Source organism: Carassius auratus, chromosome 32 (genome assembly GCF_003368295.1).
Source record: "Carassius auratus strain Wakin chromosome 32, ASM336829v1, whole genome shotgun sequence".
Lineage (NCBI taxonomy): Eukaryota > Metazoa > Chordata > Actinopteri > Cypriniformes > Cyprinidae > Carassius > Carassius auratus.
Window position 1 is genome coordinate 19752242 of NC_039274.1, and position 22802 is coordinate 19775043.

The following is a 22802-nucleotide window of genomic DNA, read 5'->3' on the forward strand; positions in this document are numbered from 1 at the left end:
CTGAATGTCTCCGTGTTCTAAGAAAATTTCACCCAGTCAATCGCCTAAAGGACTTACATTAAAAAGTTGGCTTGTGATTGTTTTTCAGGTTTCAACATCCTATTGCTTAAGCAGGACAGTTAACTCATTTAAAAAAACATGAAAATAAGTAAAAAAAAACCTTTGGGCGGCCAGACATTATAAATGTGTAGCATGTACCAGCAAAAAGACCTAAATCAGTCAGTCTTAAAAATTATTGATAAATTTTCATTGGGGTCTGGCAACAAACCTATTAAATCCATCATGCGTCACATATTTTGGAACTCCATAGCCTTCCAAACCATATGCAAAATGGTTGTGAAATTTGGTATACTTACTGGACAGGGCATTACTGGTAGCAATTTTAAAGTCTCTCAAATATTCCAGCACCACTGACAGTTTTGACATATTCTTGTTTATAATTTTTGAACAGTGTGGCCTGGAAATATATTCAGTGCACTTGGTTTCAATTTTCACCCACACATTTTCTGCCATTTTGAACAAACCACACATTTTAAAACACTCTGATTTTCTCCACATTTGGGTTGGATCATTTTGATACACCAAATAATTTTTGTGTACTGCTTGGATCCTCGTTTCTAATGCTGGAGAGCCACTTTCTGAAAGTGCCATTTCATCAGATGAAATCCAGATGATATTGCGCATTATAGGCTTCACTGATGCACCATCCGATTTCAGTTATCCATTAAAGAGCTGACCTGCACAAACACTTAGAATAGAAGGAAGAGGAAATAGGTGGCCTCTGATACTAATAAAGATGGAGTCTGTACATCACTATGAGAACTTATCCTACAGCTTTTATTTTGCTTCACATTTGGGTCAGATAACATCTATAGTTATCAAAGCTTTTTGATACACCAAATAACGCGTGTAACAAAGGGATACTAATTTCTGATCTTGAAGAGCTACAGGAATGGAAATCAGGAAGTGAGGATATATTTGAAAGCTTTGGTGTACTTAAGTAAACAGGACCATGACAAATGTAGAATAAATTGTCCTTAAATCATGTTGCTTATCACCATATAACCCCACGTACATGCAAAACAATGCATCACATGTTCCAAACAATGGCATAAACTCTTTCATAGCTTTTTGCTAATCTTACAAGAACTGTCCAAACTGAACAAAGTTTGGTAAGATCAGGAGTTTTCAAACTGTTAGTAGAACCTATAAAACCTTTCGGATGTCTCCTTTATTGGACATACCCAGTCATGTCACAGTGTGTAAAATAATGGAAACATCCAAAATGTCCAAGAATAGTTCGAAAAATATTGGATCAGATTAAGACAAAGTAAAAAACATGACACATATTTTCACGTAAATTAAGCTCATGGCTTAAGGGACTATTTATAGGCCCCATTATTGCTGCTTGCTGCTATGTTTTCTGTTTGATTCAGTTCTTAACCACATGGGGTCCAACTCAAACTAAAACGGTATAAAGCATTCTTGGAGAAACTAATTAGCTGCTTAAAACTGTTTTCCTTAACAGGGTCACACCTCCGTCATTTGCACAATATTGGTTCAACAAGGACTTACGTTAATGATGTCACATAGGTGAAGTAATAAACTCCAACCGACTAGAAATTACAATTAAAGTCAGATTAATGACAGACCAGAAAGTGACGTCAGATCAATGTCAATTACACAAACAGAAAACAGTTCATTTTTTTTAACACTTTAACACATTTAATTGCTAACATGGTTCATTCAGTCAGCAACTTTGCAGAGAAGCTGCCATTACGAAGCTTCTCAACACTACCGCACTATTTGTATTGCTTCATTACTTGATGTTCGATTCATCGCAGTTTCCCCCGTCGCTGACATCTATTGACTCTTAAAACAAGGCCTGATTGTTTGCACGCTAGAATATATAGATTAAAATGTATATTTAGATGAAATGCAAGAGATTAGAACATGCTGTAGTTCCATCCACACGTTTGCAAATTAATGTTTGTTGGAACGTCAGATTCGTAAAACAGAATTGTTGACCTCTGTTAGTAATGACAGAAACTGCGACCATAGTTCGCTAACGAAGCTTTTGGGAAGTGCAGCCAAGGTAGTAAAGAAATGCCTGGCAAATCGCATTAAAGGCAAATTAACAAATTCCAGGTGAACTGATAAAAAAAAAATATCAAAATTAAAGCTGTTTGTTTTTTTTAATGTTGTGTATACTGATGGTTCATCCATACATCAACCAAATGCTTGAGACATCCTTAAATCATGCTCCAATGACTTACAGTGCTTGTAACAATATCTTCATCCGGATCGAACACCAAGTGCATTTCTTTTGGAGCCTAAAACATTATCATTACAAGCAGCAAATGATTGCCACACACTACTATTGAAGCCCTCTGAACACCAACCATTATAGGAGGAGAAGTCACCGTCCAGGTAACAATGTTCCAATTCTTAAATAGTTTTCAACTGAGTTAAAAAATTTGCAGTCTGATACAGAAGGCTAAGAGACCTGAACAATATGAAAGTGCTAGTCATTAATTTACAGAGATCAGGCATCACATAGTGCTATCACAAGTATCCAATATGCTACATTTGAATACACGTTGAAACCTTACAAATGCCTCTGGTTGTTTGACCAGGCAACTTAAAAATCAAGTGCCTTGGCTAGTTATGTACAATATGAGATTTGTTTTTTTGTGTTTTTTTTTTTTTTTGATGAAGAAAAACGTTGACACACTACTGCCAGAGGTATAATCTTGAAAAGGCCCTTTGGCCCATACAGTGACAACGATTTAACATTATGTCTCAATTTCAATTCATTAGCCCCCATAGTATGTGTGTGGGAGCTGCCATTCTGGTATCCCTCTTATTTTTGGATTCCATAAGACAACGTTGTTCAGAGCTCCCTCCCCCCCCCCCTCTTGCTTAGCGTTCAAGTTCTTGGTTTGTTTTCCCAGGCATTGGTTGCGTTTGGTTGCCTTCCCACATCTTCTGGTGCTGTTTGAATTTGATAGTCCGATTGAAGAGTGAGAGAGAAGAACCAGTTCTGGAACCACTACTTCAGGGAGCCACACAAGTGTTTTCATTTCACTACATTCAGTCACAGTTAGAAAGGGGAAGGGAAAAAGAGAACTCAATTCATCCCAGGGGCGCTGCCACCAAAGTTGAAATTGGATGGCACCACCGGATCTGCAAACTTGTATCCTCCATGCTTCTCAATCATTTTTGATTCTAAAAATCAATCAGAAACATAAGCAAAAATTGGGAAAGAAATCAGCAGGGTGAAAAAAGTAGTAACATTTTGGTAGCATATCAAGGCAAAACTTCCGGAAACATCTTTTATTTTCTCTACATGTTGGCCTTTCGCTCACACTGAAGTGTATTTTTGTACAGCAAAAATGGAACAAAGTTGCTAAATTTGAAATATCAGTTTTTGCGCTTTAAGAGTAGACTGAAAACTGGGGTATTCAAAAACATTGCATTTTTAATCATGGCAAGAATTTTATGCATAATGTAAAAATGCACAAGTACTTTGTATAACCTTAAAAGTATTAACTCAGAATTGCTGTCCTTTGACCGTGCATAGAAAGTTTTTGATTTTGAAATGATGTTTTCAGGAAGAATAACATCTAGCCTCTCTGTATTATCTCAATATTAATGATTTACACATGCACAGTGATTTAAGAGTCAGCGTGGACTAGTAACTAACTAATTGTAAACTAATTTACAAAACACTAGTGAGGAACTTTTTCAAATGTATCTGGATTAATGTGTACATATTTTTTTTTTACAGACTAGCTTAAAGTAGGTTTTGGGTCCAATTTCAGCCAGATAAAATATTACATAAAATATTGATCATCAAGTCAGATAAAGTGCTGCGCAATCACTTTCCTAACAGATTTTTTTTGTTTTGTTGCCTCACCATGTGCTGCTCGTCGCTGATCTGCAAGTGTTGCAATATCCTGAAGTTGTTTTCTTTGTTCCTCATCGAGGCACTGTGTGAGCGCCTGGTACCACACTGGGTCACGGGCCTGGACATCTAGAGGAAAGAGAGCAGTCTGTCAGTAAAACACCCTTTAAAGTAGCTTGTTTAATTCATACTATATGTGAAAGCCATACTCTGTATTATGGCTTTGAAGATCTGGTATTCATCAACAAGGTTGTCCTCGTCATCAACTGAGGTCGTATAACTCTCAAGAGCGGTCTCCTCTGCGTCATCTTCCTCCCAGTCTTCATCGTCACCGTCCTCTCCAGCTTGTTTAGCGAGCATTTCAAGGTATTCCTGGCCTTCATCATCTATGTCGTCTTCATCACTGCCTAACTCGACTGCATGGAAACACAATGAGTCACGTCAAAATTACAGTTCATTACTTTGAAAACAGAACATCAAAATGAGTGAATTGGTGCATTTGATTAAATAGCTCCATTTCCTGCTGTTGTTTCAATTAAATAGAAAGAATACAAGCTTGACTCTTTATTTTGCTCCAAAAGGAATAAATAAAAATTGTTTAAAAAACAAGATTAAGAATTTCAACAATTTATTTCCCTGTTACTAAGCTAATGTTGCCTTCAAAAAATCTGTATTGTATAAAGAGAGAAATAAAAAGATGTCACTAATGTTTGAAATGTTTCTTTATTTGTAGTATTTGTTCTACATAGTATAAAAAAAAGGTGAAAAATGCAATGTATAACTAAATATTACTGCAACTACTCTGACTGAAGACTTAAATACTGCTGTTACGTAGATAAGACTTATGATTTAGTAAATCTCATTTACCATTCTCCTCTTCCTCCTCTCCATCCTCTTCTTCGTCCTCATCTTCCTTTTCATGTTCAGCCCTGCAGGCGTAGGCCCTCTTCAGGCCGTTAAACAGGAGGATGGCTGCGGGCAGGAGCTGACCTGCGACCTGATTGACAGCCTGTGGCCGCTGATCCAGATCCATTAGAGCACACAGTCCCAACACGGACATCTTTCGGTCGTGGAGCCTGCAATAAACACCAATTGCATGTTGCAATGAGAAATGTTTGAGCAAGCTACTCTTTAGATCTCATCCCAGAAAATGGTATGAAGGGTGTACCCGAGGAAGCAGTCGATGTCTTTGAGCCACTGGGAGATGAAGTGGTTGGTGATGGGCTCGGTGTTGTTGGGGAAACGCATATTTTCCAGTGCGCTGAGGAGCAGAGGAGGACTGTAATAGAGCGCAGCGATGGCCACCTGCAGACACATGGTCCTCAACTCGCTGGTCTTCACTTCACGCGTCAAACGCTCCAAAGCAGTTGTTACAAAGTAGGTCACCACCTGCAGGAACGGGCACCAAGATCAACTTTCTCATTACATTTCATTATTCCCGTCAAGTTTTCACAATACAGTGGTTAAAACCTAGAAACTTAATTAGCATTCTAAACACACCTGGTCAATACCACGACCTTTGCACTGTAGAATGATGACCTCCAGCAGCTTGGCAGCATGGCATTCTGGGTCCTCCCCTGGGTCTCCTGACAAAATCTGATTGGGCGCACAGTCTTATTAATACAAAGTCATATCGCCTCAGTGTCTTCAAGTCAAAGGTAGAAACTTTACGGCAGCACTTTAATTTACAGTCCTGTTCTAAATGCATGTACAATGTACGTTCTAGAGCAACAAGGTACTATCCCAAAACCTAACCTTAACCCATATTAAGTAGTGACCTTTTATTATTAATGACTTTCTTTGTACATACACTGTTTACAAAAAAAATTTAAAATGTAAAAAATAAAAAAAGAGAAGTGTGATGGGGGTAATCTTACTATATGGTAAGGATTAGGATTTGAGTTTGGTTCAGGATTACTTTAAATTAAATAATTATATTTATGCATTAAGCAGACACTTTTATCCAAAGCAACTTACAGTGCATTCGTAACACTCTGGGAATCGAACCCACAACCTTTTGTGCTGCTAACGCAATGTTCTACCACCGAGCCACAGGAACACATTACTTGCATGTTATCATGCACAATTAATTGTTATTATAATAGTAAGTACATGTAATGTGTAACAAGGACACCATAAAATAAAGTGTTACCAAAAAATTCAACAGATTTCAGTTTTGGTTTGCATGAAATTAGTTGTACCTTTTTGCACATACTGTAGATTATTTCAAGGTATTTGGTGTCAGACAAGAGTGTTTCTGTGTCAATGGTGACGTAGTTATGGAGAAGTGGCATCATATCTGAAAAAAAGTAGCATGAGGAAGTTACACTCAAATATTTTAATATCTATCAGTTGAAGTAAACAGCGGTCACTTTTCTCAACCAAAGAAAATCTGCACAATCATCTGAGATTGTTTGCAATTTAAAAAGGTGAACATGCGAAGCAAATGCCGGCCTCTGCACGACCTGTGAAATAGTCAAATCCGTCTTGTTGGAAGACCTCATAGACCAGAGGGAGCAGCTGCCACATCTGAGGGGACACCTGCTGACACGTCAGACTGTGGGCCAGGGACAGGATCTCCTCGTAGAACTCTGGGAAAATTAACCCAAAACCATCAATGCATGAATATACGGTCATATAAAATGGGTTTGTCCATTAGCGTACGAAACTCACCCAGGACATGCTGCTGGAGAACTGTGCCAATCACCTGCAGGCAGATGCCCTCTAACTGCTGGGTAATCTGAAATCAATCAATCAGCAGTGTTAATGCACAGTGGCATCTCTGCTCAGATATAACTGAGTTTCAACTGTATAGGCAAAAACCAATGCACTTTAACATTCAGCATGTAAATAAAGCGCTAATTTCATATCTAATGTCCTACTTCAAACTGTGCTTGTGCCATCTCTACTTAAATTCCACATGGTTCAATATATTCCATAAATAAATGACATTCATACATTTTTAAAGAAGCATTCAGATCAAATTCATAGCACAAGGGATTAGCATGAAATCACATACAGTGCAAAGCACATAAAGAAAAATTATAGATTTCCAAAAGGCTATTTAAAAAGGCAGTTCTGCTCTCCAGCAATTGAGGCACTTTGTCAGAAGTTGGCGTACATTTATTTATATATATATATATATATATATATATATTTTTTTTTTTGCATTTGTGGGCAGCTGGAAGTAATTCAGCAGGGTGCTACAGGCTAGAGAGACATGAATAACTTCTGCCGCCCACGTTTCTGTTTTCTCACCTCTTTATGGTCCTCCACTACACTCAGCAGTGTGTCAATGGTGTTAAGGATGCCCATGGCCGTCACTGCTTTATCATCACCTCCTTCCTCATCAGGCCCTGTCTGGATCACCTGGTTGAAGGTCAAGGCCTGGGAGAGAGGAATCAAGCATGTTTACTTCCAAGATGATTCACCACAGCTCTTTGTGCATATTATCGGAACCCTATAAAACCTAAACTATAGGGCCTTTCACATCGCTTTAGGTCCAGAACTAAATGTACAGTACTAGGATGATGATTTTCTGCGAACTATGTCCCAGTACCATTTAAATTGCTGCATTTACACCGTCAGTGTGTACTAGGACTTGCTGAAGCCAGTCGACAGTGGTGTCATTTGTGTGCGGCAATCAACAATGTTAACAAATAAGAATCCGGTTAACAACAGGAGGATGGAGGACGCTGTGAACAGAGCTGTGTTTTTGTTGCGTCTCATGAGTTCCACAATTATGGACATGGAATGTTGACATGACAACTTATAATATCCGATACATTTCTAAGACCTCTAAATGATATCAAAACATTGTGTACAACAGGTTTTCCAGCAATCAACTACATGCATTGTCGTTTGATTGATTGTTAATACTTTTGGCAAGTAAAAGGTCTTTAAGTAAATACTTCCGCATTTGCTGTGAAATCTTTTCTGATTTTCATAAATTAAACATTATATTGTTAGTAATATTTCAAGATGAACACTTACTGGACTGAAGTAACTTTCACTTGATTATTTCACATTTTCAGAAAAAGCATGGTAAAATGTATCAAATGACAACAAAACATTAGGTTTTTTAAGGAATTTTTATTTGTCTACCTACAAATCATTTATATGCAGTTTATTTTATGCAGATTGGTCTAATTAATAAAATTTTAGGGGTTTTTTTCCCTCCCTCCTCCATATTCTCCTTTTTTTCATATTAGGGGTGTAATGGTTGACAAAATTCATGGTTCGGTTCGATACACTGATGTCACGGTTCGGTACATTTTAGATACAGCAAAATGTAAAAACATCTTAACTTTTCAGAATGCCGCAAGCGCACTGCGGGTCATGTGACAAGAACTAACCAATCAGCTTCATCCTTTCCCATAACAACGTTGAAAGCTCAGCCAAGATGAAGGAACAGCTGATCATAGTTGAACATGGATTGCAATTTTGAAATAAATTTAGGAAAGGAGGAGAAAGCGGCGCGACTAGTGTTTTCCACGCGTTTTTAGGCACGATATGTGAATGGCCCCCTAAAGCGCTCGCTCACTCAGCACGCGCTGAAGGCTCGTTGCAAAATGACTAATGCATTTAACAGACCAGAAATAGAAGATCCTCCAATAACCAACAGGTCTGGTGTTTGGGTGCACTTTGGATTCCCTGTAAGCTATAATGGTGTACCGGGGTGTCTAAATGCTGAGGGGATAGTTTGTTGCATGTATGTGTCTTCTCTTTTTCGTCTTTTCCCAGATACTGACACAATAAGGTGATGTCGGCGTAAATGAGTTGACATGTTTCAAGTATTCCCGCTGGTGTTTTTTTTTTTTTTTTTGTATTCCCGCTGGTGTAGCAGATGCGACATACCGTTGTTGTTTTTTTTATCCACCACTCTCTTGCCATCACCATTATAGCTTAAAGGGAATCCAAAGTGCACCCAAACACCAGACCTGTTGGTTATTGGAGGATCTTCTATTTCTGGTCTGTTAAACGCATTGGCTATTTTGCAATGAGCCTTCAGCGCGTGCTGAGTGAGCGAGCGCCTGACTGAGTAGCATAACATAAACATAACTATAAGTTGGTGTTTTTTTCTTCTTCGGGAGTCTCAGGGGTGTTGCCTGTTACGTCGTTTGGGTTATTGGGCTACCTTGTTGAACGCATATTATATTTCTATAATAAAAATATTATAAAAATATAATTAATTAGTCCAACGAACCGTTCGTTATACATAATGCGTACCGCACCGAAAGCCTCGTACCGAACGGTTCAATACGAATACGCGTATCGTTACACCCCATATATTATATATATATATATATATATATATATATATATATATATATATATATATATATATATATATATATATATATCTGTTTGATAAGTAATTGTTTTAAATAATCAGTTTTAAATTAAAAGCGATAGCGTTCCAGTGGACAGAGATCATAACATTAGAACTGTTATTTCATGTCAGGCTTTAACAGGGTTACAAACGAATATTTAAATGGCTCTCACCAAATGCTGGGTCATCTCTACAGCGATTGGTGTGACCTCCTCACTGTACTCGCAGATCATCTTCTGGATGACGTTGGTAAGATCGTCATTCTCGGTCACACGCACAATGTGGAGGAGGGCTTGCATCACGGGCCGGATGTGGGGGGTGATGTAATCTTTGGCTGATGGCAAAACCACACAAAGTCATCTCAAATTCAGCAGATGCAAGACGAAGGCATTAAACAGAAAAAGGAAGACAAATGAGTGAAATCTTACCTTTGTCCTGATTGCTGATGAGGACCTGGAGGGCGATGGCAGCCTCCACTTTAACAGGCATCTCGTTGTCATTGATCAGACACAGGCGGGTAAGCTCGAGGGCTGTCTGCAAGTTCTGGTCAATCTTGAACTTGACCTCACAGAAGTAATGAAGAACCCAGCAGGCCTAGAGGCAGAATTACCATGAACTGAGACAAGTGGACAGTTTGCAGGACTCACAATGCTTTTATCCAGAGGCCGAATGATTGTGTAATAACAAAAGATTAATGGCTGCACTGAGCACATCTCTCACCCGGGCTCTCATGTAACCCAGCTCACTGCGGAACAGAGGGAAGACATGATTCTGCAACATGAACTCCATCTGGTCTTTGTAGATCTTCCTCTAATAAAAAAAATAATCCATACAACTTTTCAGAATGTTCAATACTAGAATAACCAATGCTGCTTTTTAAGTCTCGTCAATCTAAACATTCAAGTGATTTTAGACCATTTAAGCACATGAAAATATTCTTAAACACAGTCGGTTATGTCTCAAGTGAACAGCTGTGTATCATAATATTGTGTCTTAAAGTGACAGCAGCCCTATATGCTGCCATCTGCTTCATTAATCATTCATTTTTTGCAACTGAATTCTACGGTTAGAACTACCTGAAAAATTTATTTGATATTTAATAAATTTGTTTTTTGTATTTCTTTGCACTAACACTGGTTCTTGTTTTTGTTTTTTGTTTTTCACAGACCATTCATTTGTCTTTAATATTAATTGTGCTAGTAGTTTTTGCTGTAGTATTGAAACATTTTGGTGTCATAAGCTTTACCATTTTGGTCATACGCTATTAGAATTCAAGGTTAAACAGTTCAAAAACAAACCAAAACAAACTATTTATTGTCTTATTATTAAATTATATTTTATTGTAATTAATATTCATTTAAAAAAAAAATCACCTTGAGAAGAATCTCAGCCAGTGAGCCAATCATATGAAGAGCGCCATCTTTTTTCCTGGGGTCACAGGCAGGGTCTGTGAGGATCTGATAACAGAAGCCCATGGACTTCTGCAGTACCTGTTATACAACAAAGGTGGTTAACATAGGACTCAAAATACCAAAGCACCTCATGATTCATGTTGTGTAGCGTTTGTAGGAGACTATGGAGGCTGGCCAGTGGTGGATAGTCGTTCAGACGTCACTGGGCCAGTACTATGATCTCCATTGGCTCTGTGGCTGTGAATGTGGCATGAGAGCAGTCTCACAGCCTGTAAGACACAGAATGGAGACCGCACTAGACGCAGATGGACACCACGCACACCGTCCACCCACAGCCAATCAATGGACTCTTTCAAAGCACAGGCTGGAACTCTCAAGTTACTTGCACACCTGAGAAAGCTCTGACAGAGCATGTGCACAAATATGCAATGTCCAATTTAAAGGTGGGACACTTTCAAATCAAGCATAGTAACCCTAAATTAGTGCGGAATCGGGTAATTCCTACCAATCATAAAAACTAGGGCTGCAACAACTTATCGATGAAATCCAACAATTAATTTGTAAGGGTGTAACGATTAGTGCATGACCGATATTAGGGGAGTAAAAAAGGCTTTGAAAAAATAATCAGATTAGAGTACTACAAAGAACTACAATGGAAAAAACTGCTTAATTTGAACAAGAGACACAGCTCTTTGAGATGACGGAGAAACTCTTTCCACCTGGCGTCAGAAGCATCCAACAGTTCTGTTGAAGGAGCCACGGGGTGCTGATTGGATACATGAGGGTTGGCAGTAAGAGATACACAAAACTCAGCCAAACACAATCACATCATAGGACTCATGCCAGATGGCGCCTCCAAACACCCACCTCCTTCCTTTTGTTGCAAGCGGTGAAGAGGAGCGTCTGAGCTGCAGTGGAGGGGGAGATGAAGTCTTCAAAAACATCTAAGAGAAAACAGAGGGAAAAAAAAGAATTAGTACATTTATCTGGCTTTAGACTTCTACTCAAACTTTTGGTGGTTCAGAAAAATAAGGTGGTGTTCTAACCAAACTTCATGCGGATGTACTCATAAGGGTCTTCCTGCCAGAGCTCTTCATCGCTGTCTGTGTAGCACATGAGGGGGAACACCACGTCCTGAATGATTCCCTGAAACCAAACAATTTTTTTTTAAATCAAAAATGTCCAGTAAAAAGTCAAGAAAACAGACAACGTAAGCCGCACTTCCCCAATCTATTCAAACCCCCACACTCTTTTTACGATCAGCTACACACTCTCATTCTAATCTGCCAACATATATTTGTTTTTCTTTTTTAATATGCATGACAATGCAGAAGAAAAGATGCATTGCTACTTCCATTAATTTGCAACTTTACTATACTGACCCTAAAATTACTTAATTTCATTATGAAAAGCAAACATGTAAAAGAACATCTACATACTTGGATGTGTGGCTTTAGGTTCTTCCAGGTGACGGCATGTGCGATTCCCTGGTTGATGTAATTGAGTGTCTGCTGCAAGACTCTGGGAGCCACGTATTGCTTTTCCTTATACTGATACAACACCTTCAACAGTACCTATCAGAACCAAACAGTCAAAGGTCATCAATTATCTCAAAACATGTCAAAAACCCACTGAACAACATACTGGCGTCTCCCGTTTACCTGCTGTGCAGCCACAGCATAACCCTTGAGGAAAAGCTCTGCAAACTCTGTGTACTCTTTGGTTGTGTTGCCAGGGCTTCCATACCTTAAGGCAAAAACATGCATGAAAATCCAGCAAACACACAAGACCTTGTGCTGAAAATAACTAAAGTGTTTCCAACTGCTGAGCGTGGGCCGGGATTCAAATGGACCACAAGTCATCTGTAAACGCTTTATCTGTAGTGCTCCTGGGAGGAAGTGATGTTATGTTAGTACTGCACCTTTCAAAGAGCCGGGCGAGGATGTGAAGCGCCCACTTCTTGCACTTCCACCAGGGCAGCTCGGGCCTCTCGTCTTCATCTACCTGAAGGGCCTCCTGCAAAACCACACACACAAGCACTTCAGAAGATTAGAGACACAAAACTGAACAATGCATGAAATTATACAAACTTTCCAAACTCTAGTATGCCACACCCAGGTATTTTGTTCACAATACACATAATGCAGTTGTATAGTAGTATGTTTTCCTGATCATAGCCATTGATTTTTGATCTTTAAGTAGTTTACTGGATCTTGTAGGAGACTATGGAGGCTGGCCAGTGGTGGGTAGTCGTTTAGACGTCACTGGGCCAGTACTATGATCTCCATTGGCTCTGTGGCTGTGAGTGTGGTGTGAGAACCATTTCATAGCCTGTAAGACACAGACTGGAGACGGCTCTAGACGTAGATTGACACTACGCACACCGTCCACCCACAGCCAATCTACACACACTATGAGCCCATTAAAGCCAACCCTTCCGTTATGCTAAACTCATGTGAGCCCAAAAAAAACAGGCATTATAAACAAAACATCTTACTGGAGGAACATCTCGGTCCACGACAGTCTTCAGAATATCCATCCAGTCGGTCAGAATCTGGCGATTGATCAGTTCCAGAGGGAGGTTATACTGTAAAAACAGACCAATCAATACATGAGACCAAACCACAAAAGCTTCATTGTGAAAAAGTTGCAAGCTCCTTTAGTATAGGCATCAGAAGTGATGGGAACACCTGGAAGAGAGCGTAAAGGATCTTGAAGATCTGTTTCTGCACCAGGGCAGAGTCACTGGATTGGTCCGGCAAAAGCTGTATGAATCGGTCCTTCAACATGGGCATAAAGATCTGCATGGCAGCGACCAATGGCTGGCGCTCCTCAGGTTTCTTGTACCTTTAAAAAAAAAAAAAAAAAAAAAAAAAGGACATCTATCAGGACTCCACATTGGTGGTATATAGTATGGCTTATTACCTTAATTTTGCAATGACAGAAAAGATAATACAATACATTATTTGCTTATTTAAAGTGTATGTGTCATAGGGCTGCACATTGAATCGAATTTCAGAATGTTATTCTGCATGCTTAAGATGTGGGGTTTTTTCCCATTATAACATTATAATACCATTCAGTTTTACTTTTTTTTTTTTTTTTGAAGAAACCAATCCAATGTATAGTTGACATTTGACGCTTACCGGTAATACTATATAAAAGCAATTAAAGTTCTTCAGCTAAAATGTTTTCAGCTTGTTTATTTTCATATAACAATATGGCATGCATTTGCTTCAAAGAATGGTATAAACATTCAGTGGAAATTATGATTTTTGTCATAATTGTGCAGCTCCAATGTGTCAAAGTTCCGATTAAACAAATCCAGAATGATTTTCATCTCATAATATGCAACAAGTAAACAGTCTTTATCTATGCTACGATGGGTATTGGCAGAGCAAAATTTCCAGATTTCCATTTTAGAACAATGTCACTTAGCATCATGTTGATGGCTACACTTTTTTTCACATAACAAACTAAATGCACTGTCTGAATTTATCCAATTTAAGTAACTGCAAAAAATCTAAATCAGACACTCAGTGCCAATCCTGGTTTCTCAAATCCATTCAGAAATAATGCTCAGTTTGAACACCACCTGTGAGTGTTTCACCGCTCTCTTACTCGTAATTCTTGACCAGCTGGTAGAGGCACAGCAGGATGCCCAGCCAGCAGCCACTGTTATCAGACTGCAGGTAAAAGCCGATCTTCTCCACGATAGCAGTCCATCTAGCGGGGTAGTCATGCTTGATCATGTGGTGAATGCAAGTTGTGAGTTGCACTCTATGAAAGTGAGAAGAGAAAAGAGGTTATAAAAGAAAGTGGTCTTTCACCACACACCCCCGCCCCGACTCTGTGTACCGCTGTGTTACCTGAGGCGCTCTGGGGACTGGATGATGGCCTCCACTATGTGGTCTCGAATGAACTGCTTGTCCTCTTCTGGGATGTTACTGGTAGGGCCTTCTGTGTTTGCATTATCTCCTTCGCTCCAGTGCTGTGTCACCATATTCTTCAGGTAGATCACACCTGAACAACAACAAAAGAGGTCAGAGATCCTAGAGTTCTAAAGGCTATGCTTCGATTGCAGGGTCAATTGCGAAATCCAGTCATAAAATCGTAATTTGCAGAAAGTCACAGAATTTGCATTTTTTAATGATTAAATTAAAATTACAAAAATTATTAATCCATCAAAATGGAATCCAGAAAAAAAAAGTTAAATGGATCTCTAACATTGGAATATTAGTATAATGTTTTTTGTACAATACATTTAGTATGAGTGGCATGAATGCCTGCTATTCTGAACATATTTGAAAACTTGTTGGCCCTGAAACCAATCCCAGTTCGTGCAAAGAAAGGTTGAGGTTAACATGCTTTGTTTGAATACCCATGTGATGTCAAGGAAGCCTGAACTATGTCAGGCACTCAATGCAGCTGTTGAAAAATCCCAGCAGGTGCACTTCAGGCCTCTCCAGAGAGCAGCTTTTTCAATTATATTCACTCAGTTTCACTACAAACGCTCACATATTTAGAAACACTCAGCATCTGGAGCAACAGTCTTTTCCTTTGGTTTATAAAAAAAAATTAAATAAAGAGTCATCACAGTCAACCAGACCATAAACTGTTTCAGTACACAAAGGTTGCCAGCAGAAGTGCTGAATATATAACCAGCATTAGTTGACAGGGAGGTCGAGTTAGACTAGAGACAATCAAACAGCAGACTGATGAAATACAGGTTTATAAAGCGGAAACCAGTAATCCTGCCTGATGCTGCTGAATCAGCAGCTCTTCTCATGCCTCCCTCTATCCCGAATCTAATGGTGTGAACCGCAATTGGGAATGTGACCGCCAAACTGTCAAATAGCAGTCAGGTGATACTTCATTTTAAATGGCATTTTAACTAAATAGAGCAACTTCAACACATACTTGGTGTAAATTTAAGTCACATGATGTATAACTGTCTCAAATGCAGCATAATGCAATAAATAAAAGAACTTAGAGAATGCAAAGATGATTCTTTCTTTTCGTAAATTTTCTTTTAAAACCAGTTAACAAATATACTTGAGATTTTTTTCTAAAGGACTGTTACAGGTCTGTTCACAGTTAGAAGTTTTCTTTGTGAGGTAACTAAAGATTCCTAGCAAATAATATAACTGCAATATTTCCCACATTCTGTGCTTTCCATACTTATTCTGGGTTCAGTTTCAATTTTTAAATTTAATACGAACCAACTAACCACCTGAACATCATACAATTCACCAATTACTAATTTATTTAAAAGACTCCAAGAGCGGTTTTATTTTTTCAAAATTCCATTTAATTTCACGCATCAAATTCGGTTTTATTTTATTTTTTTAAATGCTTGAACATTTATCTTCCCAAACACTGGCAATCAAATTAATTTAAACTTAAGGAATCTAATCAATCTTTAAAATGTACTTAAATGAAAATGACAATTCCTTTAGGTTATACCATCTTTCATCAAATAAACTGCTGCTATATTTCACAAAAAGAATGTAATTTACTTTTTTTTATCATTTTATAAGTTTATAAAAAAAATTAACCGCTAAAGAAGACATCAGATGTCAATTTGATTAACTGTACAACTTTTTTGTTAAACTGTTCTCTTTAAATTAAATTATAATTACATTTTCTTAGGGGTAAAAATCAACCTCAGCTTATACTCTAAACTATAGGATTGCCTTTTATATTACTATAAGGTTACAATTAACAATAGATCCCAAACCCAATTACTATTTTTAAATATAATAAACACGTATAAAAATTTATTCAATCATTTCAATTGCACAGAATGCAGTTTTTAATCGTTTTTTTTTTATTTCTATATTATAAAAATTATATTTGTTATTTGAAATATTTTGATTTACACAGTGGCTCTCATAACATGTTTTGTAACAAATATATTTAAACCTACATTAAATAACTAAGACTTCAATAACAGGTAAAGTAAAATGTAATGAGCATAATCTAATATTTTGCAACACGCGCTTCTCTAGACTTTATTTATAGCGCACTAATGAGCAGTGCACACGGATGACTTCTCGAGGTAAATGAAATGCTACGTAAAAACAATGCCTTATTTGTTCGGTACACATACAAACAGAACCGAAAGATCACTAACAAACATTTGACATGCATATAAATAGAAAAAGAGAAATTGTCAAGACCCAATGTAACAACTCCACCCTTGAATCTGTATTCAAACACGGTGACAGAATGTCTCAGCTCTGTGTCAACATATGACATCTGATACTAAATATGGAACCGGGACAGAGAGAGACTGACAGGAGGATGTCTGTGTGTGCAGTTCAACCACTGAATATGCTAAATATGACAGCAGCATTGAGTGTAACACTGGTTTCTGCTGAGGAGAGGACGAGGATGTAAGGATGTTAAAGAGCCATTAACCGTACCTGCTTGCCGCACAGGCAAATCCAACTGATCAGACATGGTCACCTGCAGTAGTGTAGACATGAAGCGCACCTGGGTATGGCCCTGTGGAGCAGAAAACAAATCACAAATGTGAGAAATGTACAATGCAGCATTTGACTGAATGCTGATCATTTAAAGGACAGTTTGGGGTTTGGGTTCTGTAAACATTTAATACCAATCATGTGCAAAAGTGGTTCAGGTTGCATGAAAATTAAGTTTATGATACCTGGATAATAATAAAAAAAAAAAAAAAAAAAATATATATATATATATATATATATATATATATATATATATATATATATATATATATATATATATATATTCCATTGTGTAAATACAGCTTTTGTTCTTCAGTGTGTGGCATAACACAGACTTTATATTAACTGCTAGGGTGGATGGTTTGCAAACAGAGCTGTACTGCTACACTGGATGAAACGAAACGGCGTTTCAGGGAACTCCTTGACAGTTCTCTTTCAAATAAACACCACATCTGCTTCTGGCCTCTGATACCAAACCCCATAAACATACAAAATGAACTAGTCAGCAAAGATTTCTGTGGAAAGAATCGCTGACATCTAGCCAACTTGAAGCGTCACCATTTATGGCCATCTCAGTGCGTTTTCTCTCCTTCGAATATGTTCTTTTAAATACAGCGTGTCCCGAGATTAACATGTCCTGTGGTGACTCCATTGTAACAAGCTCTGAATAAATGGACAGAGCTTGAAATGCCATGACAGCATTCTCACCCGACCACCAAAGCGTCAGCACACAGGAATCTGAGCCTGCCGTCCACATGGGACGCCTGGAGCCGGGCCAGACAGTGACTGTGTCACAGGAGCTCGCAGCAGGCATCGATCCTGGACCTCAGGAGTTATCAACCTTTTTTGACTCATAGACCCCCAAACTGCATGACAATTAAATTAATATAACTTTATTTTATTTTTTGATTGCTCTAAATAATTCATGCTAGGCCCTTAAAAAATTGTTGTTACACTAGAAGTATAAACACTTCTGATTAATTATATACTTCATGTTCTTCAATAAATAAAGGTTAAATAAACATGCTCGCGCTCTCATAAATACCAAAAATGTCTGGTCTCAAACTAACACATATCACAGAAATCAAGAGCACCAGCTCAGCTATTACTTTAGAAAGGAACACATGACAATCAATTTCAGTGAATAAAAAAACAAATTAAATCTTCATAGTAGACAACCCTGTCCTTGGAAAGTCATCACTTTTGTATCTGCTTTGTAATAAATTACATTTCATGACAAATTTGGCCATGACAAACTCAGCATTAAAAATACACTTAACTTACATCATACATTTTGGTTTTAACCAAAAACCAAAGTTATTGGCCATTTACAAACTAGTACTGTGCCGATACAGCGATGGCATAATATGACCTTTGTGTATTGACACTTCGAAGTAGGGATGTCAACGATTAATCGATGATCGATTAATTGTCGATAAGAGATGTAATCGATTAAGGCTATCGATGGTCGGTTAACCGATTCAATGTTGGGCTGCGTGCGGCTCATGCGCACTCAACACGTGCGAGCGGCTGTGAGTGACGGTGACGATATATAAAAGCATCATCATTCATTCACAATGTACAAATTAAGCTTTTAATGTGATTTAAACTTTAAAGTACATTAAAATAGAAACAACAAAAGTTCTTCAACATTAAATGCAATAGAAATGTAGTTACTAATCATTTCATCAGATAACTGTTTTATATCGTGCGCTTTGCAGGGCTGCGGGACACAGTGACAGGACAGGTAGTCTATTCATTCCTACAACTTGTTAATTCATTCCTACGAATTATTAATGTGGCAATTGTCCATGTTTCATTAATTTTGTTCCCTAAATAACCCATGATTTAAGTGAAATAAGGGAACAAATTAATTAATCGAACGAATTCTTAATTCATGAAATCTTTAATTTCCCTTCCCATGTTTACCACAGTAAGAGACGCAAAAACAGTTATTAAAAGCGAAAGATAATAAAATAAACCTGGGAAATTAGAGGGTTAGACTATGAAGATTTAGGAAAAGAAACAATGCCTAAATATACTGAATTTGTGGAAATTCGTGACCAACCGGCAAACCAGAACAAAGCCGCGTAAATGAAGACTATGGGGTCCAAAAGCATGGTCGCGATGTAACATTTTCCAGTTAACCTATTATTCTTCTTATAAACAAAGCTTTTATACCACACTTGTCATAATCAGATCTTATCATTTCTAAATAAATAATTGCTGGATTCAAAACAGCGATTAATAGGCGCTGTGACCGACACATTCCTGGAGCATTCACTGCTGTCACTAAACGGTGACGCCGAGCATCGTTCACAAGTTTCTGCGTGGACCCGACTAGGGCACAGGTTCTAAGCCCTGGGACAAAATGGGATGCTTTAAGGAAAATTTATAGCCTACTAAGTAATAGGCCCAAAATAAAAATAACAATTTGTTTTCATGTTTTTTTTTTTGTTTTTTTTTTTAAATCGGCTATGCGAAATATATCCGACTTAAATAGGCTAATTAAGATTAACGGATTTAAAACAGAAGTGTGGGCGCGTTTTTGCTCATATGAAGAGGATCATCTTTTCCGTCTATATGCGAATGCGTGTTAAGTACAAGCCTAGTTTACATTATAAATAATAGTTTAACATTCAAATACATTGCGAATATGGAAACATTTCGATTTGTGCCGAATGAGACATGAGCAATAACCCCCAAATAAATCTAGCGAAGCCGCGCTCGCTCATCCTCGTGTGCACGCATGCACTGTCACGATCTAATGCGCTGTATGCCGGATTTTTAAAAATCTGACATTTTCTAGGACAGAATCCAGCAGGATCAAATTAATGTGAGCAACTGTGTTTTGGTGCAGCAGCGCCGATGTAGTTCCCTTAATGTGCAGCGCAGTCACACGCGCTCCACATTTCGGATAATTTTATACAATAATGTCAGTTGAAAACATTGCAAATGTGCTTTAAAATACAACAACGAGCACCACAAAACCATTTAAAGAGGCGCGTTCAGCGTTCTCCGTGCGGGATTGGAAACTGTCAACAAAGTAAAATGACCTCAAAAGTATGGCGCGCTTCATTTTATCAAATGATCATAATCGCATCTATTCATTTTATAATCCTGCTACTAGCATTTTATTCAGACTAAAACCTCTTTAATTCAAGCGAGAAAGCGTTTTGTGTGTGGCTTTTGCACATCCTGTCATACCGCTGACTGCGTGCCTGCAATAGACACATTTTGCAGTATTATGGTTAACGATTAATCGATTAATTGATCGTTAATTTAAACGACGATCGATCATGGAAATAATCGAAATTTGACATCCCTACTTCGAAGAAATCCATTTAAAAAAAAAAAACAAAAAAAAAACATGGTACACATCACATCGTCAATACTTTTAAAACTGACGCAGGTCGCTATTGTAACGTAACGGGCCCAAACAGTGTCAAAACATCGATTTTACACATGAGTAGCTATCGAAATCTATCGTCACGTTGGTTTAAAGGTTTAGCGTGTTCATTGGATATCCTGGCGAGTTAAATTGGTTAAATGGTTTACGAAGAGAGAGAAATGACAACAAGCCTCCTGCCTCATGTTGACACGTGAGAGACTAGCGCCTAGCATCTCAGGCGCTAGCACTTTCGCGCAGTCCAAATAAACCGCTATAACACGCTCAGACGCATCAGAATTGGACCTCAGAACATAGAGACGCATCAAACGGTGTCTGTTCTTATCACCTTGTCTAATTTATGTGACATTTAAGCGCCGTATCGTCTGTTTAACACTATCACATTTGCGTGAACGATTATCGCGGTGACGTAGTACACGGACACGAGCTGCCAGCGCGCGTTACAGAACGTTAAAAAAATACGTTATCTTCGCCTTTTAATAGAGTGTCAACTCATATAATGTGTTACTGAAGTGCTACACACCAACAAAAATGGTTTCAAAAGTACATTTTTTACAGATTTACTAGCGGCTACAGCCACCCTGCTTCGGAAGGCCCGAGGCGCGCCACCACCATCATTATCATCAGATCACTTCACTTCACCTCGTTCAGTTGTCTCTCTGCGGCCTCACGCAGATTTGCGTCCATCGTGCCCCGAAGGGCCTCGATCAAAGAGTTGAGATCCATCACAAGGTCGCGGTCTGGCTCGGATGCGGAAGGCTCGGTGATCTATGAAGTCCCGGGCGCTGCGCACATGGACGCTCGGTTCTTCGGCTACCGGCGCGAAAGGAAGAACAGTGGAGATGGGCCGAACAGATCAGCGCCAATTTCTCCACAGCGAGCTTCCGCTCCACGGTAGAGCGTGCAGGGAGTTGTAGTTTTTGTCGTTGAATCTGCGTTAGCGCTGGTTAGTGTCACTAGTGGTCCAAAACACCTCATGCAAAACAAAAACAAATGTTACTATGGCGACTGCACTGTAGTTGCGTAAACAATAACAATATTTTTTATGCATTTTGTTTTCGTATCCCTATCATAAATGTGTTAATATGTTGGATTTAATGCGAAAAACGTATAAAAAAGATACATAAAAAAAATATATATAGTATACAAGTACAGAGCTACTTAAATGCAGTTAGCATCTAACCAGAAGTGCAAGAATATAGTGTTTTATATACATATAAGTGCAGAGTAAGTGAATGTATGATTTACGGAATGTGCAGTGGAGTTACTATGTACAGTATTAAGCAGAATATGTACAGAATATAAATAGGAATAGGAATGCCATGTAGGGGTTATATGTACATGAACAGCAGCAATGAAGGATTATATATACATTATGAACAGTGGTAATAAATACAGTTGGATGAGTGTGCAATAGTATTGTTAAACAATGTATTCTATGCAAAAATAACAGTAGTGCAATGATATTTCATAGAAATAGTTTACTGTGCTTTGTACAGTAACAACTTTAGACAGTTTACAGTGTAACAGCCAGTTTAAACTATATATATATATAAACATAAGCTTTCATCATATGTGTTAAAATAGTTGTGCATTATGACGAAAAAGCTATTAAATGTAATTAGCATGTTTGTTGGTGGGCATACAGGTTACATATTTCTTACATTATTTTTTTTCTCCTTTGCCCCCTCTACAATATCATTTGACATTAGCTTTGACAGAAACTAGTCTGCAGCTCATAATTAACTTTTTGGGACAAGGAATGTTTATTTGAATGTGAACTACTTATGAGACATACTTTTTCTTTGTGACTAAAACTCATGTCTTTTTTTTTTTTTTTCGGTCCTGTACCTTCTCAGAATTAAACCTGTTTTGCTCAGTCGGCCTTTAATGGCAATATGAAAGAGTCAAATGGAATTCATGGAAGAGTAACAATTCAAAAACCACTCTACAACACACTTGGGGGGGGGGGTCTATTTAAATGGGCTAATAAAGGATATTTTCACTAACTCCACCCTCCTTTGCATAGACAATTTACATAACACAAAGTAGTTCCGATAATTATGGATGCTTCTCAACCCCCTCTTCAACTTGACTTACAAGAAAAATTCAGACGAGAATACTAAACCTCTATGGCTTGTCTCAAAGTTAGCTGTGACTGACTTGTCAATCATCCTGTCACAGATAAAATCAGACATTCAGCATTTAAGTTGTGAAATTGGTTTTAGGTAATTTTTCATCTTCTCATCCTTTC

General features: G+C 38.1%; 1 protein-coding gene and 2 non-coding genes across 3 annotated transcripts; all 3 read right to left on the reverse strand.

The window, feature by feature from the left end:
* Positions 1 to 2176: 2176 nt before the first annotated feature.
* Positions 2177 to 21435, reverse strand: LOC113051776 (importin-7-like). The gene is made up of 25 exons (XM_026215840.1): positions 21191 to 21435; positions 17080 to 17161; positions 14521 to 14674; positions 14273 to 14431; positions 13342 to 13498; positions 13149 to 13238; positions 12573 to 12667; positions 12313 to 12397; positions 12091 to 12225; positions 11698 to 11797; positions 11519 to 11595; positions 10613 to 10729; positions 9960 to 10049; positions 9668 to 9833; positions 9413 to 9573; positions 7166 to 7294; positions 6581 to 6647; positions 6373 to 6498; positions 6109 to 6206; positions 5408 to 5503; positions 5076 to 5296; positions 4775 to 4983; positions 4117 to 4323; positions 3920 to 4036; positions 2177 to 3228 (listed from the first exon to the last, which is right to left on the reverse strand). Exons 1-25 carry the CDS (start codon positions 21272 to 21274, stop codon positions 3131 to 3133), a joined length of 3120 nt encoding a protein of 1039 aa, XP_026071625.1. The 5' UTR covers positions 21275 to 21435; the 3' UTR covers positions 2177 to 3130.
* LOC113052594 (small nucleolar RNA SNORA23) lies at positions 10801 to 10981 on the reverse strand. Its single transcript, XR_003277096.1, has one exon. It is a non-coding gene; the product is annotated as a small nucleolar RNA SNORA23 (small nucleolar RNA).
* LOC113052593 (small nucleolar RNA SNORA23) lies at positions 12863 to 13043 on the reverse strand. Its single transcript, XR_003277095.1, has one exon. It is a non-coding gene; the product is annotated as a small nucleolar RNA SNORA23 (small nucleolar RNA).
* Positions 21436 to 22802: the final 1367 nt, after the last annotated feature.

Bases quoted from the DNA above. Each gene is read 5' to 3' on its own strand.
- LOC113051776 (XM_026215840.1), bottom strand. From the start codon at position 21,274: ATGGATCTCAACTCTTTGATCGAGGCCCTTCGGGGCACGATGGACGCA. The intron at 12,668-13,148 runs GTAAGATGTTTT...GTGGTTTTGCAG, and splicing joins TGGACCGAGATGTTCCTCCA to GAGGCCCTTCAGGTAGATGA. The intron at 12,226-12,312 runs GTAAACGGGAGA...TGGTTCTGATAG, and splicing joins ATGCTGTGGCTGCACAGCAG to GTACTGTTGAAGGTGTTGTA.